Below are 25,750 nucleotides of genomic sequence, written 5' to 3' on the forward strand. Positions count from 1 at the left end.
GCAACCTCAGTCTTCTGGGATAAAACCTGATAATCGGACACTAGTGGTTGTACAGTGTGTCCGTCATTAGTGTCTTGACAAGTCTGATACCAATGCTTGATACTTCAGTGACTCTGCAGTTATGAATGGTAAAGTTTTTAAAAACACTTCAAATATGTACATAAAAGTCCTTCCCAACACAGGTACACTTCATGTGTTGTATTTCTTAGGGGGAGGACATTAGAATCAACAATATAATATTTGTGAAGCTTTTGATTCCAGAACGTTACAAGGTGGGAAAATGTTAATTTTTAAAGGTTTGTTTCTTGATGAAATTCCACAAAAGAGACTTTTTCCTCTTGTGTTGCTGCTTGGTCATCCCCCTTGGTGATCTGGCATGATCCTTTTTTTTCTGATTCTTATAGATTGGATAATGTGGAAAGTAGGGAAGATAAACCTGTATCTTCCAAGGAATCTTTGCCTGCACCAAACAAAAATCCTAGGATGATAGAGTTTACATGTTGTTCTGTGGCTTCACTGACAGGTGTTTTGTAGCTTCCAGTCATAACAGTAAAGCGAAGCTTACTCGACAATATACTACATCATACTTATCTGAGACTGTACTTGGGAGGAAGCTTACTAGACAATATACTACATCATACTTATCTGAGACTGTACTTGGGAGGCATGTACCCTTTGTGAAAAGCTGTATAAACTCTGTAGTTTATAAAAATGTGAAAAGCTTTACAAAACTTGTAGCTGTTATTTCAGTAAAGATGCAGCAAAGATGTGAAAGATAATGAAAAAAAATTGATGCAGCTAAACTTTGAAAAGTGTTAGTTCCTAAAAAAAGATAGATTACCTTAACTGGTTTGAAACTTTCTGGTTATTTAAGCCACAGTGCTTTGGATGGTGTTTGGATTCAGAATTTTAAATTTGCAGGAAGTGGTGTGAACATTGTTTCTAGATGATTGTCACTGTTGAAGTGATACCTTTCTCCCATATGGGAAAAAGGGGTTGTGGATGGATAGATGATATCATCTGAAGATGAGCATCATTCAGTATAAAACAAACACACACACACACACACAAAAACACACGCACACGCACATGCACACACTCACACACACACTTATCACTAAAATAGGTGTTTTGTAGAAAGTAAGTGTGGTAGGGTAGGACACTTTCTGGAGGTTTTTTTCAGGTCACATGACTCTTCCCTAAAAGTTCAGTGCAGCAGTTAGCATCGTCACCTCACAGTAAGAGGTTCTCTGGTTCGATCCTCGGCTGGGGTGCCTTCTGTGCGGAGTCTGGTTTCCTCTGGATGCTCCGTTTTCCTCCCACATTCCAAAGACATGCTGTAGGTGGATTGGATGCTCTAAATTGGCCCTAGGAGTGAGTACGTGTGTGGGTGTGCCTTCTGTGGAAGGTTGGGCGTCGGGCTGGCAACTCAACACTGTAAAACTCCACTGCCAATCATGAGTGAACAGGTGATCTGCTGTGGCGACCCCTAACTGGGAAAAGCCGAAAGAAGAAGAAGAAAGGAGCAGGCTAGTTCATTGTGCTTTAGGATGGGGAGTATTAAAAAAATCTTTTCATGAATTTAGATGAGAGCAGACAATAGTTGTTGCCTAGATCAGTTAACTAACATCTAGACATTTTGCCTGTCAGTCTTTTCAACCACTAAATCGGCAGATAGATTATAGTTAGTAGTAGGACCGGCTAGGTGAAAGTCAGTGTAATGCCATCTTTTTGTTTAAAACTATTTTTATTTTATATTTCCCTGTGCAGGAATATATTTATTTGTATATTTAATTTTCAAGGTGTATAATTGCCCTACTCCTTTAAGTATTTTAGCACTCAGTTTGAAAAGCCTGTGCTATGGTTAATTGTTCCTTGAATTATAAAAGGGTAATTCCATAAAACTGGTGGATTGATTATAATTGTTAACTTCAGTCTTTTAATGAGAGACTGCTGACTCCTATTACTTTAACAGTATGGTTGATTATTTTTAAGTGTAAAGTAATTGTATCCTGAATATACTAGACTGGACTAGCAAGTAGCAGTGGTAGAGTGTTACTATAAATGAAGGAAGGGATATTGTCATTTAAAGGGTATTGTGGCACTTAAAAGGTATTAACCCACTTGTGGAAATCATTGTGTATATCAGTATAGTTGTCTTAAGCAAGACACAGTCACTGCTGGTACAGTAGCACTAAAAAGCGTAGGCTGATAGTGAAGTGTGTGAAATCCTCTGAAGCCACTGACCACAGCCTATATAGTATTCATTTGCCAAATGTTCTTAAGGCCAAGCACATGTAATTTTAGGTAGTAATACAGTTGATTTGGGTTGCCCTGACACTCTGCAGACCATTGTTTGAAGATGATGAGGGCGTATGTGAAGTTTCAGCAGGGGATGGGATTGTCTCTTCCTTGATCTGGTGGACTGATGGATGATGCACTCCTTCCCTGCCTTCATTTCTAGCAATTTCTTTGAACAACTTCTTACCAGCCAGTGTTCCAACTCAGTACATATGAAATTGTAAAACAGCCTGCAGGTGTCAGTGTAAACAGGTGGGTCTCCTTCAGACGTGGTTTTGCCTTCAGGATCACAGCCCTTAATCTGTCACCTTCTACACTGATGGTGTATCGTCAAACCTGGTAACATCAGTGTTGATGCTGTCAGTGCAAGGCATTTCAGCTGTTCTAGTAGATGGGGTCAGGTTTTCAGGACCAGGATTGGAACTGATCTTGTCAGCATAGCCCATTGTTATAACGTAGAATTTTCCATTGTGTTACCTTCCATTATATTACTATTATATCAGTTTGTACCATTGATCTCATAGTCTGTGTGACAATTATATTGTACTTTGGTAGCAATTTTAGCTGTTTCTTATTTGTCTATAATGTGATATTCCCTGCTGTTAAGATGGCCTTCCATATTTAGTTTTTATTTTGTGTTTTGCGATAACTGAGAATTGTAATTGTATGTTTGCCATTTCCTACTCCTGTGTGGCTTAACTGGGCACTCAGTTATATTATGCAAGAATAGCCTTGTGGTGATCTTAGTTTTATTTTAAGAATAGGGAGGCTGGCTCCCTGGTTTATAGATTGTAGCTGAATACAGCGCTTGAGTCCACATATATACTTTTGGGGGGCAAAGGAACTGAAATTGAATTATGTGTTAACGTTATGTATACTTAAGCACTGGAGGAACTAAGTCAGTTTTTAAATGTAAATCTGATTGCATGGCTTAAACCGCTATAGCTGTTAAATTTCATTGTGTTGCATGATACAGTACTTGAGTCAATGTGGTAGTTAAGAACTGCCCTTCCAGTGGCACAAGTTGAAAGGTAATCTTATGTCAAATTGTAACTGAGATGCATGATAAATAGAAATGAATCGTAAGTATAAAGAAATATATTTTCATCACACTGCTCAGCTTAGATGGACTTTAGTATGCTGCAAGGAAGTGTTCCACCTTTGCCACTTTGTTCCACATTGGCAGGTACGGTTGACAATTATGGAATTATGGAGGGTTTTTATATCTTATTTTTAGGAAAGCAATTTCCATGGACTGCCTTTCTGCTGGAATACCATTGTATTGTTCCAACCTAACCAGATATGCTGATAAGTTTGGCAGAGGTGATGGGCAGCTATTGGCATATGTAAAAGGTGAACATACATGTCCAAACTCTGAAACTGTTGTGCTCAACCATTAGTAAACCTCTTTGCTGTCCCTTATTCTGTCTGACAGAACAGATGGCTGTCAAACTCATGTATTGTAAGCTACATTTATGCTGTATATCTGACTATGGTCAGTCATTGCCCAGTGTCTGTTGTACATGTTGGTCAGTGATGTGCTGGTGTACTGTGGCTGGTGTGTAAGGCATGCCCCCTTTATTGCACTATGACAAAGCATTCACTAATTTTCATGCATTTAAAAAATTGAAATAAATGACTGGAGTGGCTTTTGTGGGAGTAACCTACCTATGGGCGTGGCTGAAATAAGGGCGTTACTTGAGAATGGTGTGGGTGGGGCTTAAGGGGCACCAGAGCACTACTTTGCCCAGGGCGCCATTTCAGCTAAGGCCGGCCCTGCGAGCATCGGATCTGAACCCACATGCTGAGGAAGAATGAACATGGACAACACAGATGGAACGTTATGGTGAGTACAAAACATGTTTGTTTTTTTTTTCTTTATGCTTTTTCCCTCTGCATTTGTTAACCTTTACATCATCTTCCTGCAGGTCTCAAATCCTTTAGTTTCAGAGGCAGGGGGCCATACCTGCACCTGAGCAGGAGCCAACTGTCAGCAAGACAGCCATGAAGGAGTCTGTACCTCTACTGATGCTCATACAGTTATCCAACTGCTATGGAAGGGTGTTCTTATCCCAACAGCCTGATATCTGGCTTCACCCCTACCTTAAAGTGAGGGCCATCTGTGTTACAGGATGGACTCTAATTGTTCTGAGCCTGCAGATCTACTTGATAACTTTCCCTCCCTTGTGGTCAGCTTTAGTCTGTAACTGCACCACTTGATGGCTGAAGTGAGCACCCACATCAAAGTGGGACCCTCTTGTACCCTCCTAGTATATATGCATGTTCTCACATGTACAACCACAAAGGCTGCCATCACCGGCTTGGGTCCTTCCCATAATGACTCTTTCTGCACTGCAGTCCTTGTCTAGCATAAGAGCACTTGTAGCTACTAAGAAACCACCAGTCCCTTCCCTAAGATGGATGTGCAGCATGATGCTTATATCTCATCCTCTCTGCTGTGCTCTTTCAGAACTAGAGTCAGTACATGAACTTAGATCATTTAGGGTACACTCACTCGGTGCCTTATAACTATGTCATTTTGCCATCGTTCTTAGACTTCACACAACCATCTTATGGTGTTCATAGTCTTCCTTGATTTTATTTACTTGCTTTATTTTCGGTATGCAAGGCAGTATTAAAGTATGCCAGAGTTTCCAGAGAGTGTGTGTGGCAGAGAGGGAAACCTTTGCACTCATTAAAGGTGCTGCCACTAGTACCACTGTTGTCTGAAGGAGAATTGTTTTTCCCATTTACAGGTAAACCTTTCCTGGTTACCATAAGGATTAGATGTCGTTTTCTTTTAGTTGATCTCATCTGAACTCCTGATCACCAGTATTTTGCTCAGGAGCTTACATCGTGATACTTTCTGCAATTTAGGTGGGTACTAAAGCACTGTTAAAGTGAGCCTCCCTTAAAATAAATTCCTGAAGTATCCCATAGATTTCAAAAAGTACTTTGTGGCTTCTTATACAAAAATCATATGGTGCTCTTTCTTCTTAGCTTGTATTGAAAATGCCTTGTTCACCCATATAGTATGCCTATTTCTCACCTATCCACAAGTGATAATTGCTTTAGCTCTCAGAATCTGTCCTTGTACCCTTTGTTTTTAGTTCATTTTATTAGCTTGGTAACAGTTTTTCTTGACTGGATTGATACCCTTATCCCTATGTGGGCATCAGAAGAGAACTCAGTACTCTTGCTATAGTTGAACATGAATGTGTAGAGGAGTAATGGTATCTTATCTATCCTTAGGATCAGTTGCAGTAAGTATACAGCCTATCATCTTATTAGCCTTGATTAAACTTTTCTTAGATTCCAGCTTGTGTTTCATTTCTGCTGCTGCTACCACACCAACATTCTTTAATGATTTGTGCTTTTTAGAGTCACTTCTCCCATTTGGTATTCCACTTTGGGTTTATTGGAGGCCAGGTGAATTATTTTATATTTCTCTTTATCAAACCTTAAAGTGCTACTTCTCAGCCCATTCAGCAAGTCTTTCAGGTCCTTGGAAGGCTTGTTTCACAATTCCCCACAGTGCCTTCCATCTTTGCTAAACCTCTTCTTATTGCTCCTTATGCTGTCTTGTTCAAAAATACAAAAACAGCTGTGGTCTGAGGACCAACTCCTTTGGAACCCCACTAACCTCTTCTCTTTCCTTTGACAGGATTCCCCTAACTAATACTTTTTGTTATATTCCACTTGGTCATCCTTGTACCTGTTTAATCCACTTCTCTTTTACTTTCCTTTAGGTTACTTATTAGTATCTTATGAGGGACTGAGTCAGAGGGTTTACTGAAGTCATGTTATACAGCTTAAACCAGTCTTCATTTACCAGGCTCCAACATAACCCGGTCTAAAACCTGAGTCTTGTTTTGACTCACAAGATCTCTTTTCCTCATATCCATGTTGGCAGCCCCCCCCCCCCCCCCGGGTACCACTTGTCATTTTCCTTGACATGTTTTCCATTACTTTCCTTGCTGCTGAGTTCAGACCGTCATTTCCCAACTAGATAGTTCTGACCCCTCCTCCCTTTTGTGTCAACTTGACTGTTCTTCAGTTCTTTCTAACCTCACGTTTGCTGTGTGAAGAGTTTTGTTACAAGATCTGTTTTCTTTTCAATATAGGCATTCTTCCTTCCTTCTGTATAAATTGTGAAGATGGAAATTAAGACCAATATGGATCCATTGCTGCAAGAACCGCCTTTTATATTGCATAACCTGTAAACAAAGGGATTGTCTCTATGTCTAGGGATGTCATTGTCCCTCTTTACTCGGCCCTCATTGGGCCAGTCATTGAGTGTAAGTACCCCCCTTTGGCATGTACTTTTCCTGACTCATACAACAACTGGAACACCCACAGAGGTACATGTCCTACATGGACTGACTAAAAGCTCTGTCACTATACTCTGTATCCTACAGTGCAAAGAGGTGACCTGTGTCTGGCATACAAGGCATCCTCCGATCCAATACTGATGGATTTACTGCACATCATCAAGTCAATTGGAATCAGAAATGTTTAATCTAGAGATCTAAACCTCTTTTGCAACATCAACAGAATGGATTGGTGGGACAGTTCTATCTCGTAGAGGGTACTTCTGCTTTAGGAACAGACTCTCCATACATACAAAACCAAGTTCACCCCTATCCATATTCAAGAGCAACTTGGATCTATGGATGAGAAACAAAAAATTTACCCCAAGACTGCTTCCTGTACTATTAATGGACAGAGGCAGATCCTAAATGCTTCATCCCATGCATGGGTCCCCTCCAATTATCAGTCATAGGATGGGTAAGGCCAGTCTCTAACCAAATGGGATAGGCTAATTCAAGCACAAAAGGGGAATTGGCTAGGCATAAAATGTCCCACAAGGGCAGCTAGCGTAGTACTTGCATATTAACCTTTAAGAATTAATTGAGATTTTCTAGTCCTCCTTCCTTATTGAACTCTTTCTTCTCCTACTTGACCAGTCTCTGCAATCCTGCCTTGGTCTTCCTTCTTTACTGCTTTTATCTAAAGAATCCTCATGTTCATGCTTACACTCCTCTTTTCTCATCTGTAATTTGGGAAAGGCCTTTTCTTATATAGTGTATGCCGCCCTAGCATCCATTTTAATTAAAATAAATGAAAACTGAAGGACTGTATCACCTCAAATAATAAAAGGCTGGAAAAATAGAAGACGCTTTAAGGCTATTCAGAAGAACTGTTAAATCTACAAAAGTCAGAGTCTGAAATTAAGTAAAGGTTGGCTGAGTAAAAGGCTTCTCATGAAAAGCAATATAAAAAAATAGAGTTAAAAGAGAGAATGTACAGGGAAAATTTGAAATATTCTGCTGTACTGGAAAACAAACTGTATTCATTTTATGAAAGTACAAATAAGCAACTGGACTGGTGCTCCACAGTGGGATTTGTTAATTGAAAGGGCAAATCATGTGTATGCTCTAAACCTGGCCATGAGAAAACAGCCAAGGCATATATTAGTAAAAATAGTCTTACCAGCAGAAACCGTTAATACGGGCAAAACTGTGGCAGAAAGGAAAATAATAAAAATTGGAGATGACAGAGTGTTTGTGGAAGACTGAAGTGGTTGTGCTGCGGTAGCATTGTCGCCTGACAGTAAGACGTTGTCCTGTTCAGTTCTCAGCTAAAGCGTCTTCTGTGTGGAGACATGCGTGAATGGGCGTACCTTCATTGAACGTTGTATGTCAGAGCTGGCAACTCACCACGTAAAAATCTACTGCCAATCATTAGCGGACCAGAGTTCCGCTGTGGCGATCCCTAACCGGGAAAAGCCGAAAGATACAACAAAGAGTGTTTGTGGAAAATAATTACACCAGGCAGAAGAGAAGCAAGTTTATTCCAGAAAAACAGAAATGTTGAAAAACAGGTGCGAGATTCAAACTGCTGTATCCTGCTCTCTTGAGAATATTTTACCTAGCGGCTCAAGCATTATTTTGATGTAGAATAGCTAAGGAGGTAATACAATGGTTTATCCAACAAAGAGTGAGCCAACAAGCTGAAAGGGACTCTGCTTCTCATTCTTCTGACAGCAAATTTCATGGAGAGACCTTGCCTGTGAAACATTTTCCATTGTTCCAAGGGAAGTGCTTGAAAGGCAGAAAAAAAGCACAAGAGATGACTAGAATAATCAGGAGTACCTTAGACTTGAACCAGAGACTGGTGTTGGGAGATGGGGATGAACAGGAAGAAGACCAGCAACACTGAAATTAGTGAATAAAAGAGATAATATAGTCCCACTGAATATAGGAGTACACATGTGAAATATGGCTTTGCAGGAAAATGTGACTGAAAATGACTGGATTTATTTAAACACATGTATTAAATTATCACTTTATAGTCGTAATGAAAGAAAACATACAAAATGTATAGTGTATGTTTGCATGTCTTATCAGTCCAACATTATATAAACTGACCAGTTCTTGCTTTCCCTTAGACTTCAGTTCTCCTCATGAACATTATTCTGTATGGATTATTTCCACAATTTGCATTTATTTCTATGTACTTTGTTCCTTCCCTTTTCTAAAGACCCCTCTTCCAGTTCTTGTATCTGTGTTACAATATACAGTACTTCCAATACTGTTGGTTTAGACTTTGATTTCCATTTTCTAGTAATTGCTTTTTTGGGAGCCAGCAGAAATAAACTTAACATGGCTTTGATATGACCAGACAATTCACAGCCTGTGTCCCAGCTCAAAATAAGTATTTCTTAGGTACAGCCATTTGCTCACACAATATTTCTGACAGAGTACTCTACAGGGCATTTTTTAAATCTACCAACTCATTACATTCTTAAAACATATATTCCCAGTTTACCTGTTTCCTCCCCATCACACCTCCAACATTTACTATCTGCCTGAGGAAAAAATTCTTTGAAGTCTGCCTGGGGTGTAAAAATACCTATGTAAACACTTCCAAGCAGCCTACTGGAATTTCTGGCATTCTTTGTTGCCATACACATGTCCTCCTGTTATTCCTTGTAAATTTATTTTGCAGTCTCTCTTCCCAATTTTTCTAACCTTCTCAGATTGAGTATTATAATTGTTTTGCAATATTTTACATGCCCTACAAATTATCTTTTTAACAGCATGTTATGTTCTAGATTCAACCAAAAACTTTACCAGAGCATGTCTTTCAGTTAAGATTCCCCCATCCCTTTCTCTTTGCCTATACTCTGATATCAGTCTCTGGTAGGACAGTCTCTAACCTGCAATCCAAATGTTTTCTTGGCCTCATCCCATTGTATTATCTTTCTTTAAAGGCCTACTAAGGAACAATGGAAAAGTACATGTATGTCTCCAGTGTATGTGACAAAGTCTAGAAAGTTTTGGATTTTAAATTTGAAATGTTTCAATAGGTATTTTTATACCCCAAGCATACTTTAGAGAAATTTTCCTCAAGTTGATGGCAATGCTGCATGTGTGATGGAAAAGAGAGAGGCAACTAGCAGCGTGTTTTTTGAGAGTGTAATGAGTTAGCAGGTTTTAAAAATTCCCTACAAGGTACTCTGTCAGAAGTGTCTGCAGAATAAATGACTGTAACTAAGGAAATGCGACTTTTGAACCAGGATATAGGAACTGAATGCCTGCGCAGAGCAAGATCTTACAAAGTTTAATGTGTTGGCTACCAAAAATCAATTACTAGAAAAATGGAAATCTAAATTTAAACAATCTGTAAATGAAGTACTGAATATTTTAAAGGAGATAAAAAAGCAGGTGGTATGCTTAGAAAAAGGAAGGAGCAAATTACATAGAAGTACATGGAATTTGTGGAAATAATATATACAGAATAATGTTCAAGAGGGGGAGTAAGGCTTATGCAAAGTAAGAATTCAGCAGTTTATGTAATTTTAGAGTAAATATTTTTTTAGAAAGAAAACATATGTAATGTATGATAATTCATGCATATGACAAAAAAATGTTTTTCCCCTTTATGTCTTAAGTGATAATAACAACTGAGTTAAAAAAGAATAATTTCCTTAGTTTACTACCTTTTGTTCCGACAACATGTCGGAGTCCTGTATGGGGGATTCTTAATATCTACCAACTTGTTACATTCCCAAAAATCATGTTCCCAATTTCCTTTCTCTTTCCCATAACATCTCCAACATTTGCTATCTGCCTGTGGTGGAAAAAACTTTAAGTCTACTAGAGGTGCAAAAATCCTAACTCTTCTTGACTTTGTTGCACACCTGAAACACCTACAGATTACTTCCCTTAATTCATTTGTAAATTGACTTGTTCTCTTGTTTCAGTCGTTTCTAATGTTTTCTGACTATATAATTATCATGCACTAAAACTTAATGCACTGCAGATATTTGCAGCAAACAGTGCCACAGTGATGTGATTTATCATCATGTTGGGGGGGTGGCATTTACTTGCACCTGCATTCCCAAGCCATCTATATATTTCCACTTGCAGACCACTTAATCAGGTTTCTCTTCATCCTACTTAAGTAGCAGGTGAACAAGACAGTTTTTCACACAGTATTGTAGAGGTGAGGGATCTTGACATTGGTATTATTCACTTCCTAAATCAGTTATAGTGCTGAGAAGTCCTGCTGCAGGTACCCGTGGAGGGAAGCTTAGAAAGGTTTTATTTTTTCACACTGCATTTCAGTGCAGAGATAGAAAAAATTGACAGTATTCTTGTTTAGCTCCCCAGACAATCATATAGATACATTCTACTGTAGGGATCCATGGTGTGGAACTTGGGCAATAAATGCAATCAACGTTCTATGGTCCTTTGTATGCCTTCCCCCCATACCACTTCTGACAAAAGTACTTTTAAATGCAAGAATGGGAAGAGAAAAGCTGATTGCAATAGCACCCTTTTATGATGGGAAACGTTATTCTAGCAAGTAGGGATGAGCTATGATGCGGCCATACAAAAACCTCATATTGACTGCTAATCTGAGTCTAGTCATCCTCAGACATGAGTCTTCCTCAGAAGTGATGCGCATACTCCAAGAAGCCAGGAAGTATACCAGTAGGAAATCTTGTCTGATCAAATGGAATCTAATGCACCTTTAGACACACAGAGCAAACAGCCGATGTGATGTTGTCAATCTCGTCTTTTTCTCACTGATGGGTGGGATTCAATCCATCTGATAAGTCTCAGCGATATCAAAGGCTCTAGGCCTTCAGCAAAGCTCTTGGGCATTCTTCCTTACCCATAATGCAACTCCCTAACTTCCCAAGATCTTGTTTGCTGCTCTGCGAAGGAGGTTCTGAAGCAAGCTCTGGGCTAAGTCCTTTACTTTTCAAAATTTATCTTTGTATTATTTGACAGCTTATTATAGTTTTAAATAGTTTAATATAGTTATATATATCCTTACCCAGTTTTTGTTAGTATAGAGTATGTGTTGGCCACTTTCCTTTCCTTGTTAGCGTCCATTTAAATTAGAGGACGTCTACTAACGTCCGTTTAAGTTGGAGGATGTTTCTCTCTCCAATTCCTATTCCCTTCCTCCTTTATCATCCATTTTAGTTAGAGGACGGTTTCTTATTAAAAAAAATAAGGTTTCTTGCTATCTTTACCTTTTAAAGTGTATTTTTCCAAAGTTTTTTTCTCTGTACATTTAAATTAGAGGACTTTTCTAGTGTGCCTTTCCCTATGTGGTATTAATTATCTTTTAGTTCTGTTCTATTAAAGAATGTCTCAAAAGCAAGAAGGGAAACATCTTGATTTCAAGAAATGGGAGCAGTGTGGAAAGAAGATGCCCCTTAATGATTCACACACTGTGTGTGTATTGCTTGGGGCCTCTTCACCTCTAAGAGTCTTTCTCCATATGCCATGGTTTTAACCAAAGGGCTGTTATGGAGAGCAAACATAAGCTTATTTTGAAGGGATTACTGAAAACTCATTTCTCTGAGGCTATCTCACTGGAGTCCGGCAAGTCTGACAAATCTTCAGGCCAATGTCTTCCTCGGAGCCATAGCAAAAAGCTCCTAGACTGTATACTCCCAACAGAACCCTCAGAGCATTCAGTTGTTGCTGGATCCAAGAGTTCATCAGAGCAACTGGAACCCTTGGCTCTGACCTCTTCAGCACCCACAGAAATTAGATATTGGAGCCGTTCGTCCTCTTTGGAACTGATACCTTCTCAGCTCCAGTCTCCTTTTTTGACAAAGTCAAGGTCTCCAACCCTTTCTACTCTGTCTACCAAGAGTTTGTCTGATGAAGATGTGGATAGGGTAGAGCAGAGGCTGCCAAAGACACTGACCTCAGCCAAGTTGTTATTGGATCCGAACCCAAAGGAATTGGATCAGATACAGCCCTCCCCTTCAGCGTCTTATCCTCCTATGATTTGTCCCCTGGTTTTGGAGCTAGAAGAGTCCGACGTCCAACTTGTGTTGGTATCAGATCTGAGACCCATAGGTTATTTGGATCTGCTGTTTGCTCTGAGTGTTTCCACTCAGTCAGAGCAGGAAATCTCTAGGAGCAGACCGTGTCCGGTCAGGTCCACAGACACTGTTCAAATCTATCCAGATCTGACCTTCCCTCTGGGGGCTTCAGTGCATTTGAGTTTGGCTCCTACTTCTGCCTCGGAGCTTCTGTCTCCTGCGCCGGCAATTCTTTCGGCCCCAAAATGCTTTTGTCAGATCCGGGGTGTTCTTCAGAGCAGGGGAAACACTGCCTTTGAGGTCGTGATGAGGGTTTTGACTACATCCCAGTCTAAGACGCAGCCTATCTCGGAACTTCCTCCCAGTTCTGCGCAGGTGTCTTTATCTTCCCACATACCCTCTCCACAGGACCACAGAGCCCACAGGCTTCAGGATGTCCAACAGGGGACACCCCATCTTCTGAAACTTCGCCAGACTAGCCCACTGAGGAGGTTCCTCAGAAGAGGACCGGCAAGAGGAAGCATCTTGACTCCCCAGAGGAGTCTATCACATCTGATACTGACCTCAATGAGGCAGAAGGGTCCCCATGGTCACCTCCTGAAGATGTCTCTTTTGGAGACACTCTGGAAATTTTAAGGCAGAGAAGTGACTGCCAAATCCACATCCCCTTCAGCTGAGGAGTCAGTGTACCTGAAGGCTTTTGGGTGTCGCCCCTCAACCTCTTGGGTGAACCCTCCTTCCAGTGAGGTTATTGAATTAATCTCACGAAAGGCTTGTGAGACCCCAGATTCCATAGAACCTACTCCTAGGAGGATAAATAAGTATATTACTTCTCCCAAGGACAAGACATTCTTAACTAAAGATGTAGCAGCTGATGCCATGGTCGTGGCAGCAGCCACTAATAAGTAGCTATCTGAGACCAGTTCATCTATCAATCCTCTGAATAAGGATTTCAGGACCATGGATAGGTATGGGAAGCGGGTTCATCAGCGACCATTGCTTTACGGTGATTGAACTACTTGACCCACTTTAGATTACAGAGGGATCTGTTAAAGGAACTTTTCAGGCTCCCCTTCAAAGAGCTGTAGCTGACGCGGCAGCAGATAGTCACTACTCAGCTCGCCACCCTCAGTTCAGTCGTAAATTCTTCCATGAGACTCCTATCTTATGCAGCAAATGGAACAAGTAGGGCTGTGTGTTCAAGTATATCTAACAAAAGATGAGTGAACCAGCATGCAGGCATATCCAGTGATACACCAGCAGTGTCCAAAATGGAAAAAAAAATTACTGGAAACCAGGGCAGAGTGAGATAAAATTCTTTAATAATTCCAAACAATTTTACCAAGTGCACAGAGTGAACTGAAGTCCTTTAATGATTTATTAAAGAATTTTAGCTCACTCTGCTCTGGTTTTCAGTGATTTCTTTTTTCATTTTGGTTCAGGTATATGTCTCTGGAGACTGGCCTGGATGTGCCTTTGCAATTCCGCAGAGCCCTTCAATTCTTTCTTCATTAACACTCCTTTTGATGGCTATTCTCTTTTTGGGCCTAAGGTAAAAGAAGACACTTGCCAGGTGTGAACAGGAAGGCAAGACCATGTCTGCCTTTGGAGAACGTTTTTCCACACCTACCACACCCTTTCCCAAAGGTTAGAGACGTAGTGGGAAGGTGTGGTTCAGAAAATCACAAAGGTCTCTCCAGGACACACAGGGTGAAAGTTCCCCTAGAGACAGGAATTACAAGGACATGCAGCTGGAGCATTTCTCCCTGGGCCTCCGCTGAAAATTGGCTTTGTTCCAAGTCAGACAAATGTTAAATAAATAAATAAATAAATAAATAAAAAAGAAGAAGTTGCCACCCTTGCGGCAGGGGAGGCCCGTAAAATCAGGGCTCCATGGAATCTTTCTTTGGTAGGCACTTTCAGCACTCCTGAAGGGGTGCCCGATTGCTCACCTCTGCAGGCAGGGTGATTGTCCCTGCACTGAGAAACTTGGCAAAAGATTACAGACAACAAATGGGTGCAAGCCATAATATCCAGGTGATATATTATTCCCTTCTCCTTCTCTACACGTGCAAACAAATCAGTTCCAGATGTTCCGCCCAGTCAGAAAGAACAAGCAACATTAGAAATTCAAAAGTTGCTAACAAAAAGAGTCATCCAAGAAGTCCCTGCAGACCAGAGAGGATCCAGAACCCATTTTGGATCTCAGAACAAATCTGTGTAAAAGACCAAGTTCCGAATGGTCGATATTTCCATTCCTGGAAAAAGATTATTGACCTTTATGATGAGTGCTACCACACACAAATGGAAAGGCGATCCAGAAGGCACTTGCGCTTCTGGCTAGGAGCCAGCCACTACAGTTTCAAGCTTTGCCCTTTGGTCTCACTACAACCCCCAGAGTGTTCAATAAATGCATGGCAGTAGTGGCGGCTCACCTGAGACACCGGGTATTCTGGATGTTTCCGTATCTGGACGACTGTCTCATAACCACTGCAACCAGGCATCTTCTGCTACAAGCCAGGGACTATACTCTGCAGCTCTGTTCCTGCCTAGGTATTACCATAAATTACGAAAAATCTGCTCTACAGTCATGTCCGAGCTTGGTCTTCATAGGAGCAGAGATAAACACAACTACAATGATAGTCTACTCTGCCTTGTGGAAGTTTTGCTATCTTCACCATTATGTAAGAGTGTTAATAAGGAAGAAACGAGCTTCTGCAAAACTAGTTCTCCAAAGTCCTGGGAAAATGGCTGTTTCAATTGTTCTCATTCCCCTAGCTCGTTTCCACTTGAGAATGCATCACTGGTTATTTTCAACATAATGGTTAATTCTGGAACTTCCTATGGTGCGCAAAATCATAATAACTAATTCCTGCAAAAAGGATCTCCAATGGTGGATTTGCTCTCCACTAGTTTCTCAAGGTCGTCTTTTCATTCCCCCAAGACACTTCTCAAAGGGGGGGGGGGTTATCTGAGGAAGACAGTTCAAGGCATCTGACAACAACATGAGGCTCATTTGCAAATAAATGTCCTAGAGATGAGGGCGGAGCTTTTGGCTTTGGCAAGCATTTCAAGGCTCCCTCCCTCTAGGAATAATAGCAATCCAATCAGACAACATGTCTGTGGTCTGGTACAGAAAGAAACAGGGATGACCAGATCTTACCCCCTTTGTTGTGAAGCCCTGAGGGTCTGGCAATGGGCAACTTTTTCCAGCTGCTTTTTGATAGCAGTGCAAATTCTGGGGAAATCCAACGTAATTGCAGACAAATTAAGCAGAGCAGTTTTATGGCTACATGAGTGGTCCCTCAGCTATAAAGTTATGGAAGAGATCTTCCAGAAATGGGGCCAACCTTGCTGCGATCTTTTTGCATCGCCCACCAATGCCAAATGCAGCAACTACTTTGCCCTGATCCCTCCTGCAGGGGAGTCACCAAGGGATGCACTTGTTCATGATTGGCCCCCCGCAACTTACTTATGCTTTTCCGCCAATCGCTCTAATTCCCATATTTTTGCAGAAAGCAAGTTTTTGGAGATGGCAATAATCCTAATTGCTCCCTATTGGCTTCGACAAATCTAGTTCCCCTTTCGTCAGCCTCATGTGTGGGAAGGACCATGGATTCTGAACCCTGCTCCGGACCTTTTGATACACCTATCAGGAACCGTTCATCCCAATCTGAAAAATCTCAAAACTAACAGCTTGGCTGCTCCAATTCCCCTGATCGCCAGGTTTCCTCTCCTTTCCTCTCCAGTTAAACATATTTTGTTATCTTCCCATAAATCATCTACATGTAAATGATTAAGAGGTAAATGGAAGAGATTTGTTGCAGAGGCCATCAGTAATCCAATAGATATCCTTCTATTCACATGTTGCAGTATTCAGTACATATGGGTTTATTCCTCTTGCTACCCTAACATCTGGCCAGTATACAAAAGATTTCATTCACTGTATAGTGCCCTCAGAACTCCTCAGCTGCCAGTCGAACGTCAGGTGTTTCTGGCTTCCTGTCAGGTGTTCCTGGCTGTCAGATTGCAGAGAAATCAAGTAAGTTCCCTGTTGGGGAACCTTTTCAGTCATTTATTTTGTTCTAATGCTTGTTCATGTCTTCCAGAATGGGCAAGTGTAAGTGCGGCCATCAGATACCTCACAAGGACGCCCACAATCAGTGTCTGTTTTGTTTAGGTAGGTCACACGATTACAAGGCCTGCACCATCTGTCAGGCGTTTGTGCCCAAAACTCTACGCAGCCATCTCCATGAGCTCAACCTTTACCTAGAAAACCAACATCTCAGGCAGTTAGTGTTGGGTATGGAGGGTTCCGCCAACTTGTCTGCCGAACTGCCAAAAAAGAAGCCCAAGACTGTCAGGCCTACTATTTTCACTGCGCCTCCTTCGTCCGACTCTCAGCCCATGGCTGACATCGAGCTGGTTGAAGATTTGGGCTCCGCCACTTCAGATACAGTGGGTGCCTATATGGAAGCCACACAATCCTGCTTGGAAGGCACATCCACTGAGGCTTTTCTGACACCACGTGGGAACCTGTGATTTTGAGGGGACCGTCGGATCTCTCCTTTACTTTACAGTTGCCCGATACTAGGCCTTCCTTCATCCAGACAGCCGCTAGGCCGTATCTTAAAAGGAAGGAAAAAAGAAAGCATGTGTCTCCTGCTCCTGAAAGTACCTCAGACTGGCAGGCCTGCAGCCAGAGCCTGTTTAATGCCTTTATGGCTTTACGGCCTTCCGTCAGAAGGATGGATGGTCCTCCCAAAGCCCTAACCCACAGGAGTTAGTGCTGTTGGAGGCCTTTGGCACCAGCCCATCTACATCCTGGGTGTCTCATCCAGTGGATCCCCTTTTTGAGTTAATTTCCACCAGGGCATGGAAGAATCCGGACACCGTAGAGCCCATACCCAAGTGGGCTGATAAGATACTAAGTGCCTTCCTGGACAAATCACACTGGACTAAAGGGATCCCAGTAGATGCCATGTTTGTTGTGGTAGCCACCAAAAAGGAGCTAGCTCAGGAAAGCTCCACTGTCCATCCCCCTAACAAGGAGTCTAGGGCTTTGGACAGGTTTGGCAAGAGGGTTTACATGTCGTTCATGTTTGCTTTATGAGCACTGACCTACTTATTTGATTTTGCAGAACTTTTCAAGGCATCATTTGCCAATGCACCCTGTGATTGTTTATCTCTGTTTGGCCCCACAGTTCGTGACACACTGTCTTGCATCGTGAAAGATGGAAAGACCTTGTCTGCCATCAGAATTCATTTTTCTACTCCACAAATATCCTTCTCAAAGAGTCAGTGTGGAGGAATAAAATGTGGTTCAGGAAATTTCAACGTTCTTTTCAGGAATCTCAGTGACACTTTTCCTCCAGAGGCGGGGGGGGCGGACGGTTACAATGGTAAATACTGCCCCAGGGGCAGAGGGGGTCCACAGAATCAAGGATCTTGGGATTCTTCCTCAGGTAGACCCTTCCAGCGCTCCTGAAAGGTTGCCTGACTGCCCTTATTTGGAGGCAGTCAGGGGGCACTTAGCCTTGCACCCAGAAGCCTGGACAGCTATCACAAATGATCAGTGGGTGCAAAGGATCCTATCCAGAGGATACTCCATTCCCTTTTTAAGTCTTCCCAAGCCAAAGACTTACCTCCCAGATGTGCCACCCATCAGAGGGAGACAGCAGAAATAGAAATTACAAAGCTGCTCCAAAAAAGAATATGCAGGAAGTCCACCCTGACCAAGTCAGATTGGGCATCTACTCAAGGTTTTTTTTTTAGTACCAAAGAAGATAGGGGACCTAAGGCCAATCTTGGATATAACATCTCTGAAGGAATCAGTGAAGAAATCGAAATTCAGGATGATCACACACCAGTCCATCCTACCCCTTCTGAAGATGGATGACTGGATGTGCTCAGTAGACCTGAAGGCTACAGTACTATATTTGTCTTACATTTTTGGTCTCTTCCTAATAAAATTTGTGTTTTTTCTGCCAAATTATTGAGGACTGAAGTCACTAAGTAATGACAAACATATAAGTGTCAGACTTAATATCCTTTAGTAGATACATACTAATGCAAAACCTGTTATTCCTGCAACTTTTTAAGCTTATGAGAGTAATATTTAAAATCTGTCCCCAATTTTGGCCTTTTGTCTCCCCATTGGTTTTGATTTTGTTGAGAATGTTTACGCTGAGAGCTAGAGAGGATTGTCACTGCCTTTGTTTTATCAAGAAATAAAAGCTGCACATTTTTGATTATTCTCGGACTCCTGGTGCGATAATACACCATAATGCAATATATCTATATATACAGTATAATATAAATATTTTTGTCATTAGCGGACCGGAGTTCCGCTGTGACGACCCCTAACCGAATATATATATATATATATATATATATATATATCTATCTATAGATATATATATATATATATATATATATATATATATATATATATATATAGATCCCTATCAGTTGATCAGGTTTTCAGAAATTCAAACTTTGCATGGTCAAGACCATATGAATGAGTTTTTGAAAACGTGAAACTTTTGAATGGAGCTTGTGGTACAGAGAGAATCGGGAAACGTACCCTTTTCTTCACTGTAGTGCGATCTCGGAATTGGTGTATATATAATTTGCAGAAGTTGTGGGGGCTCAGTGGGGCTTGCTCCCCTGCAAAAACATAAAAAAGGTAGATTTTTGTGTTTTCTTTTTTTAATGTTTGAATTTTCGGAAACTTGATTGTATGGTCTCTTTGATATTACTTTCGAGTTTCCAAAAAGTCGATCAGCTGATGCAGACCCTATATATATATATATATATATATATATATATATATATATATATATATATATATATATATATATATATAAAATAAGTGAATAAACAGGCACATCACTTGAATCGGAACTGAAAAGGGAAAAAAGCTCACTTCTCTCCTACGCTGTTGAAACTAACTTAAACCAGAGTCCCATTTACAGGTAACAGAAGTCTCACACAGACACACACACACACACACACACACACACACACACACACACACACACACAAAAACACTGTCTCTTAATTAATATGCCTGCTACATATATGCATGCACATGCATGGGATAATCAGCAACTGTGTAACACCTCACTTACCTATTGCGTTTGTCTCATATAAGTCATATTTTGGATTCTTTGCTTATTTTCATGAATACTGAACAGAAATGCATGCCTCTCTCAGGTTTCACTGTCACGATTTACCTTGATTTTCCTTCTTTGCTACGCCTATGCTTCTCTTTGGGTTCCTTTGCTACATAGTATATCTATGAAGAGATTTTGTATTCTTCCCTAATGGTTGGAGTATTTTTCTCATTTTTGCCCTTTGACATCCTGTTTGCTTCTGCTACTTGCTTTACATAAACAGGCATTATTCTCTTTTCTGCTTCCTCCTGCTTTTCCTTATATTCCCTAAATGCTGTCTTTTTCATTTTCACATTCACTGCCACCTCTTTTGAAAGTCCGCAGTGATTCTTCTGCAGTTTTATTTTTTGCTGATGCATTATGTCCGAGTATTTGTTCCCCTTTGCCTGTAAATTGTAGGTGCCTATTGAAGAAATACTGCTACAGTAGTTGTAATCCTTTTTTCTTTACCTCTGCCCTTTGACACTGGGTATCACTCCATTTTCATTCATCCATGCTTCATGACAGTAGCTTGATATAATCCCTCGGTGAATGTATTCTGCCTTTCTTAGCAGGGGCCAATCTTGAAGCCCCTCCTTCATTCCTATAGCAGAGGGTTAGAGATCTAGAGCACAAAGTCTTTCATATGCGGTGGATTGTTTAATATGTGGAGTGGTGCTGTAGGGAAACTCACCTGCTTCTCAAGTGCGACTGCCTCATTAGTTAGACTTGTGTAGTAAAGGGCTAAGCTTGCATTTTCTTCCACTGCTCATATTAGAAATAGTTGTGTAGATTTCCACCTCATTACTTGCCCCATCTAGTCGCACCTTATCAAAAATTGGCTTTGTGGCAGCTGGCCTTATTGGCTTAACCTAGGTGGCATTGCAAAACTGTCTTCATACCAGATAGCTGCTTGCTTTTGAGTCTTTTAATTGCCAATGCACATATACAATGTTTGTTTAGAACTTAATTTCATGTTTTGCCTTTGCTGTTCACAAAAAAGTAGATGTGAATTTGTATTCAGTCCACATAAGTAGAAAAGTTGAACATTTATGATTTAACACTTGACTACAGTTGATGGCAGTGTGAGATTTTTGAAACTTCATAATTTGGCCATGACAATGCCCAGCTGTTTAGTTTTCAGTTCCATCTGTCTTTCTTCCTTTATAGGTCAGTTCTGCTCTGAAGATGTAGATGAATGCCAGCTACAGCCTAATGCCTGTCAAAATGGAGGCACCTGTGCTAATCGGAATGGTGGTTACAGCTGTGTATGTGTTAATGGCTGGAGTGGACAGGACTGCGGCAAGAATATCGATGACTGTGCGTCTGCTTCTTGTCATGAAGGAGCCACTTGCATTGATCGCGTTGCCTCATTTCTCTGCATTTGCCCTCCTGGAAAAACAGGTAAAGCTTTTATGTCTGATGGTGCTTTTCTCCCAGTAATTCACAGCATTTCTGTTCATAGGTTCATAGGAGGTTGCTAGGCTAGCGGCCCTAGAGCCTTTACAAGCCTAGCTTTGTTAATCCCAAGTATCTCCATTTGTTCTTTGGGTAGTTTGCAGAACGAATTTATGAACAGAGTGGGCCTGTGATCAACACTGGCTTTCTCTTTTCATGAGGGACATGGTGCCACCCCAGGGGCAAACTTGTGGTCTCCCATCTAATTATATAGGTTGCTTTTGAATAGAGTCCGTTAGGAGCTCTGTTTTACGTGAATGGGAAGTCTATTCCAGAGAAGCCGCAGTCTCTGGGGGACATATCTGTCTCTCCAGCATGTTCTGTTAATGTCACAGGCTAGGTTAAGATCCCTAGAGTGAGTGACTCTTGTCCAATTTGACTTATGGACGTGCAGCATTTCCATTAGAGCAGGGTTGGAGATTGCTCTATAGGCCATGCTCAAGTCAACTCTCAGCAGCCTAAAAGATACATAGTAAAGTGACAGGGCTTTCAGCCTGTCCACTTAGGTCATGGCTTGGAGTCCCTCTGGTGAGGTACATGCAAAAGGATGCATTTTACTCTGTTAGTGATCTGATGAGGGTCAAGTACAGTGGGGTTATAACATCCCTTGACCTGGATGCAATACTCTTGCTCATAGGTGTGCTGCATAGAAGACTGTCCTTACCACTGTGGAAACTTGGTGGTCAAAGTTCAGATTGCTGTGAACCTGTGTTCCCAGGTCTCGTACCACTGGGTTGGAACTCAAGTGTGTGCTGTCAATATTGTAATTTCTAGGGAATTCTGTTTTGCCAAAGGGAATAATAATGCATTTTTTTGCATTTAGGTCTAGGCCATGGCTTTGTCACCAGTCATTCATTTGTGTTAGCCCTTCATGGAATATGTTGACACTGTAAGAGTACTCGACTGCTGCCAGTCTGCAATTATCAGCGAACTTGGTGAGCCAGGGGCTGTCTACTTTGGCCTGGACGTCTGGGAAATAGATATCAAACAGTAAGGGGCCCAGCATTATGGTACTTCACAGGTGACAGGTCTATGGGTTGAGGTGGAGTCACCAATTTTGGCGGAGTGCATTCTGTCGGTTTGCCAATTGGCTTCCCATCTAGTAACATATGTGTTAATCCCTAGCTGGGAGAGTTTCTCGATGCAGTAGTGGGGGCATACCTCTCAACTATCCAGATTTTTGCAGAATGTCTACATTTTTGCCTTCTATTTTTATTCTTTTCCTCATAAAATTTATGATTTTCTGGCAAATTACTGGGATGATCTGAGGACCGAAATCACTAAAATAACTATATACATTTGTGTTTCGGACTTCACACCCATTAGAAGAATGCATGCTAAGACAAATCCTGTTATTCTAGCAACTTTCTAAGTTTATAAAAGCAGTATTTAAAATGTGTCCCTATTTTGGGGCATTTGTCCCCCCATTCTGTCATGCTTTGTCTAGATTATTTGCACTAAGAGGTTGAGAGGTATCATGGACAATTGTGTTGGAAGCCTTGGCAAAGTCGAGATAGGCTGTGTGCACTGTCTTACCTTCATCCATAGCTTTAGTGACATTCTCAAAGAAGTCTACAAGGCTTAATAAGCATGATCTACCTTTGAAGCCAAACTGGGTTAGGTCCACTTTTTGGAGGTCGCCTGTGTCCTTTAAGGTCCTTGATAATTCATTCCATGGCCTTGCAGATGAGGCTGGTTAGACTTTTAGGTGCGTAGTTTCCAGGGTCAGTAGATGGCCCATCTTTGTGCAGGGGGATTACTGTTGCTGTTCTCCATTCTGCAGAAGCATAGCCACTTCGCAAGCTATGATTAAGGAGAACACCAAGTGGATCTGATAGGTCTTGTTTGAGATTGTTTAGTAAACAACCTGGGATATTATCTGGTTTCATTGAGGCCGTGTATTTGGCTTTGGCAAGTGTAGAGATGACCTGCTCTCTAGAGATACTAGGCAGAGGACTGGTGTCAGGTATATTTTGGAATATGGCAGGTGGGTTTAGGGGGTGAAGTTTGCACTGAATCTGTCAGCTACCAGGATGGCGATATATTCTGGTGTAGTATGAGTGATCCCATCTACAACCAGTTCAGCACTTAGATGGGCATTCCGTTTTAGACTTCAGACGTAGTTAAAGAATGTCTTATGATTATCCTTGGCTAGACATGTGATTTTAGTTTTCTTATTTGCTTTAGAAGACTGTACAAGATTTGTTATTTTCTTGTTTAGGCTTAGGAGGGAACTCTTCCTCTGCAGAGTGATATCAGTCTTGGTTTTGGACAACAGTTTCTTCCTTTTGTTATATAATGTGTTTATACATAAAGTCCACCACGGTGGCTTGTTTTTACAGGAAGACCTGGTTTTGATCCGGTCAGGTACAGCAGAGTTTATGCATTTGCTTAAGTGTTTGTACAGGGCATTTGTATACACTTCTACATAGTGATCATTGATGTCTACCATTGCGGGTAGTATGAAGATTTTTATACCACCACTTAGTAGGCTGTAGTTAGCTTTGGTACATTTTTTTTGTAATTTTTATTCCTGTGAGGGTGTCAGTTCCAGTAGTTACTTCAAATGAGACTGATTTGTGGTCTGACCTAACCAGGAAAGGTATCACGCATGGTGAAGTACAGTGACCCCCATGTTGGTAAGTACTATATCCAGAACATTAGAGCCCCTAGTGGGGCTGCAGACTATCTGTTCCAAAGCATTTGTGTTAATAAAGTTCAGGAACCTTTGAATGAGTGCGTTTTTGCTTTTGTATGTCCCCCAGTTTATGGAAGGATAGTTGAAATCTCCCATAACTAAGGTGTTGGGCTGTATGGCAAGGATTCCAGTAAATCAAGGTAAGCAGTGTGCTTATCCTGGTTCAGGGTGAGGGATGTATAGCTAGTAATGATGTGGTATGCTACTTTCCCTATAGTTAATTGGACATGGAATATTTCTTGAGAGTCTTGCTGTATGACCAGTCTCAAAGTGTATTTGGTTATAATGAAGATGGATACACCACCACCTGTAGTTCCCTCACACTTATTTTGAAGTCTGAATGTGTGGAAGGCATTGTAGCCTTGCACAGCTGGGGTGCTCTCAGTGGCCTTGAACCATGTCTTGGTTAACTGCACAGATGTCAGCCTCTTCCAAGATGAGGATTGCTTCCAGGGAGTGCAGTTTCATGTCTAAACTCCTAGCATTAAGCAGCACGAGCCTAAGTTTGTCTGAATTAGATTTTGTTACATTGGAAAATTTGTTGTTTTGACATTGCCTAAAAAGGCACTATGGGGGAGGCAGGGGCCTTTGCCAGTGTGTGAAAGCCTAGGGGGTGACGGGTGCAAACCATATCTAGGAAAGCAGGGAGGTCTGTTTACTGTATCCTCCCAGGCTGACAGATGTTGAATTACCCTAGAGTAACATCAGCAGCTAAGCCAGTTGTTGAAGTCAGTCATTTTTTGTTTATATCATGGCATCATCCTGGGTGAGGGAAGGATACCGCGTAGGGCTAGGGACATTCTGGGACACATAATCAGAGAGTTCTGTCATGTCTCTCTTCATATAGTCCAGAGAGGTACATTTCGAGTCATTCACTCTAACATGCACTATGACAGAGTTATAACGGTACTTGTTGTTGAGTGACTTGAGTCCATGCGTGATTTGTCGTATTCTAGCACCTGATAGGCACCTGACCATGACAGTCTCCTTGTCCAGTCTAGTGAAGGTGTGTCTCACTATGGCTTCTCCTATTACCAAGACATTTGATGTGTTTTGCCTTAGGGGCTTATTTGTTGAGAAAACAGGTGTGTGTGTGTCAGTGCGTGTAATGTTTTTTTTTTGTTTAGTGGTGAGTGTGGGTGGTGTGTGTTTGGGATGTCTGTTCTTTTGGTAGGCTTTAAATGAGTACCTCCACATATGTGGGTTTATGTGTCGTGACCTTATTTTGTGTGAGAGGTGAGGTTTGCGTGAGAAGTGAAGCATGTGTGCTGATAACCTGCTAGATGTCTAGTTTGTTTTTACGTGAGAGAATGGACTCCAGTCCCACAGTGTATTTGCATCTTTTACATAGGGTGTTAGTTTGCTTTAGAGGTAACTGGTTGTCAGTCTATATGAAGCAATTGCTACATTGCCTCAAGATGCCCATATCAATCAAGCTGGCAGGAGAAATGATGGGAAATTGCCTGTCCATTATGGCAGGATTTTTCTGAATGTGGTTTTTGGGAAGGAAGTGGGATAGCTGTACTTAGGACTTTGGCTTAACTAGTGGGCTAGTTTGAATTGCAATAGCAAAGGTAGTGGGTATATAGTAGGTTGTGGATGATAAGTGTGAAAACGCTGCTTATAGCACAACTGAGTTGCCCATTGCTCAGCAGGGAAGCTTGGGGGTTCTACTGGAAGGTGTCTAGGGAAATATAATGTTCCCAGGCATTTGCAACTATACAGGGTACTGCCAAACCCAACCGCCCAGTGATCAGCAACAAGCAAATTGAGGCT

The 25,750-nt window shown here is 41.4% G+C and overlaps 1 protein-coding gene across 1 annotated transcript in view; it reads left to right on the forward strand.

Moving 5' to 3' along the window:
- Positions 1–25,750, forward strand: part of LOC122813421 (neurogenic locus notch homolog protein 2-like) — a 1,182,542-nt gene that overhangs the window by 624,523 nt on the left and 532,269 nt on the right. Inside the window, exon 6 of the mRNA XM_044085736.1 lies at positions 20,989–21,222. Coding sequence (XP_043941671.1) covers positions 20,989–21,222 — 234 coding nt within the window. The remainder of the gene's footprint in view (positions 1–20,988; positions 21,223–25,750) is intronic.

The sequence above is a fragment of the Protopterus annectens genome, chromosome 10.part0 (assembly GCF_019279795.1).
Source record: "Protopterus annectens isolate FY-2018-M chromosome 10.part0, PAN1.0, whole genome shotgun sequence".
Classification (NCBI taxonomy): domain Eukaryota; kingdom Metazoa; phylum Chordata; order Ceratodontiformes; family Protopteridae; genus Protopterus; species Protopterus annectens.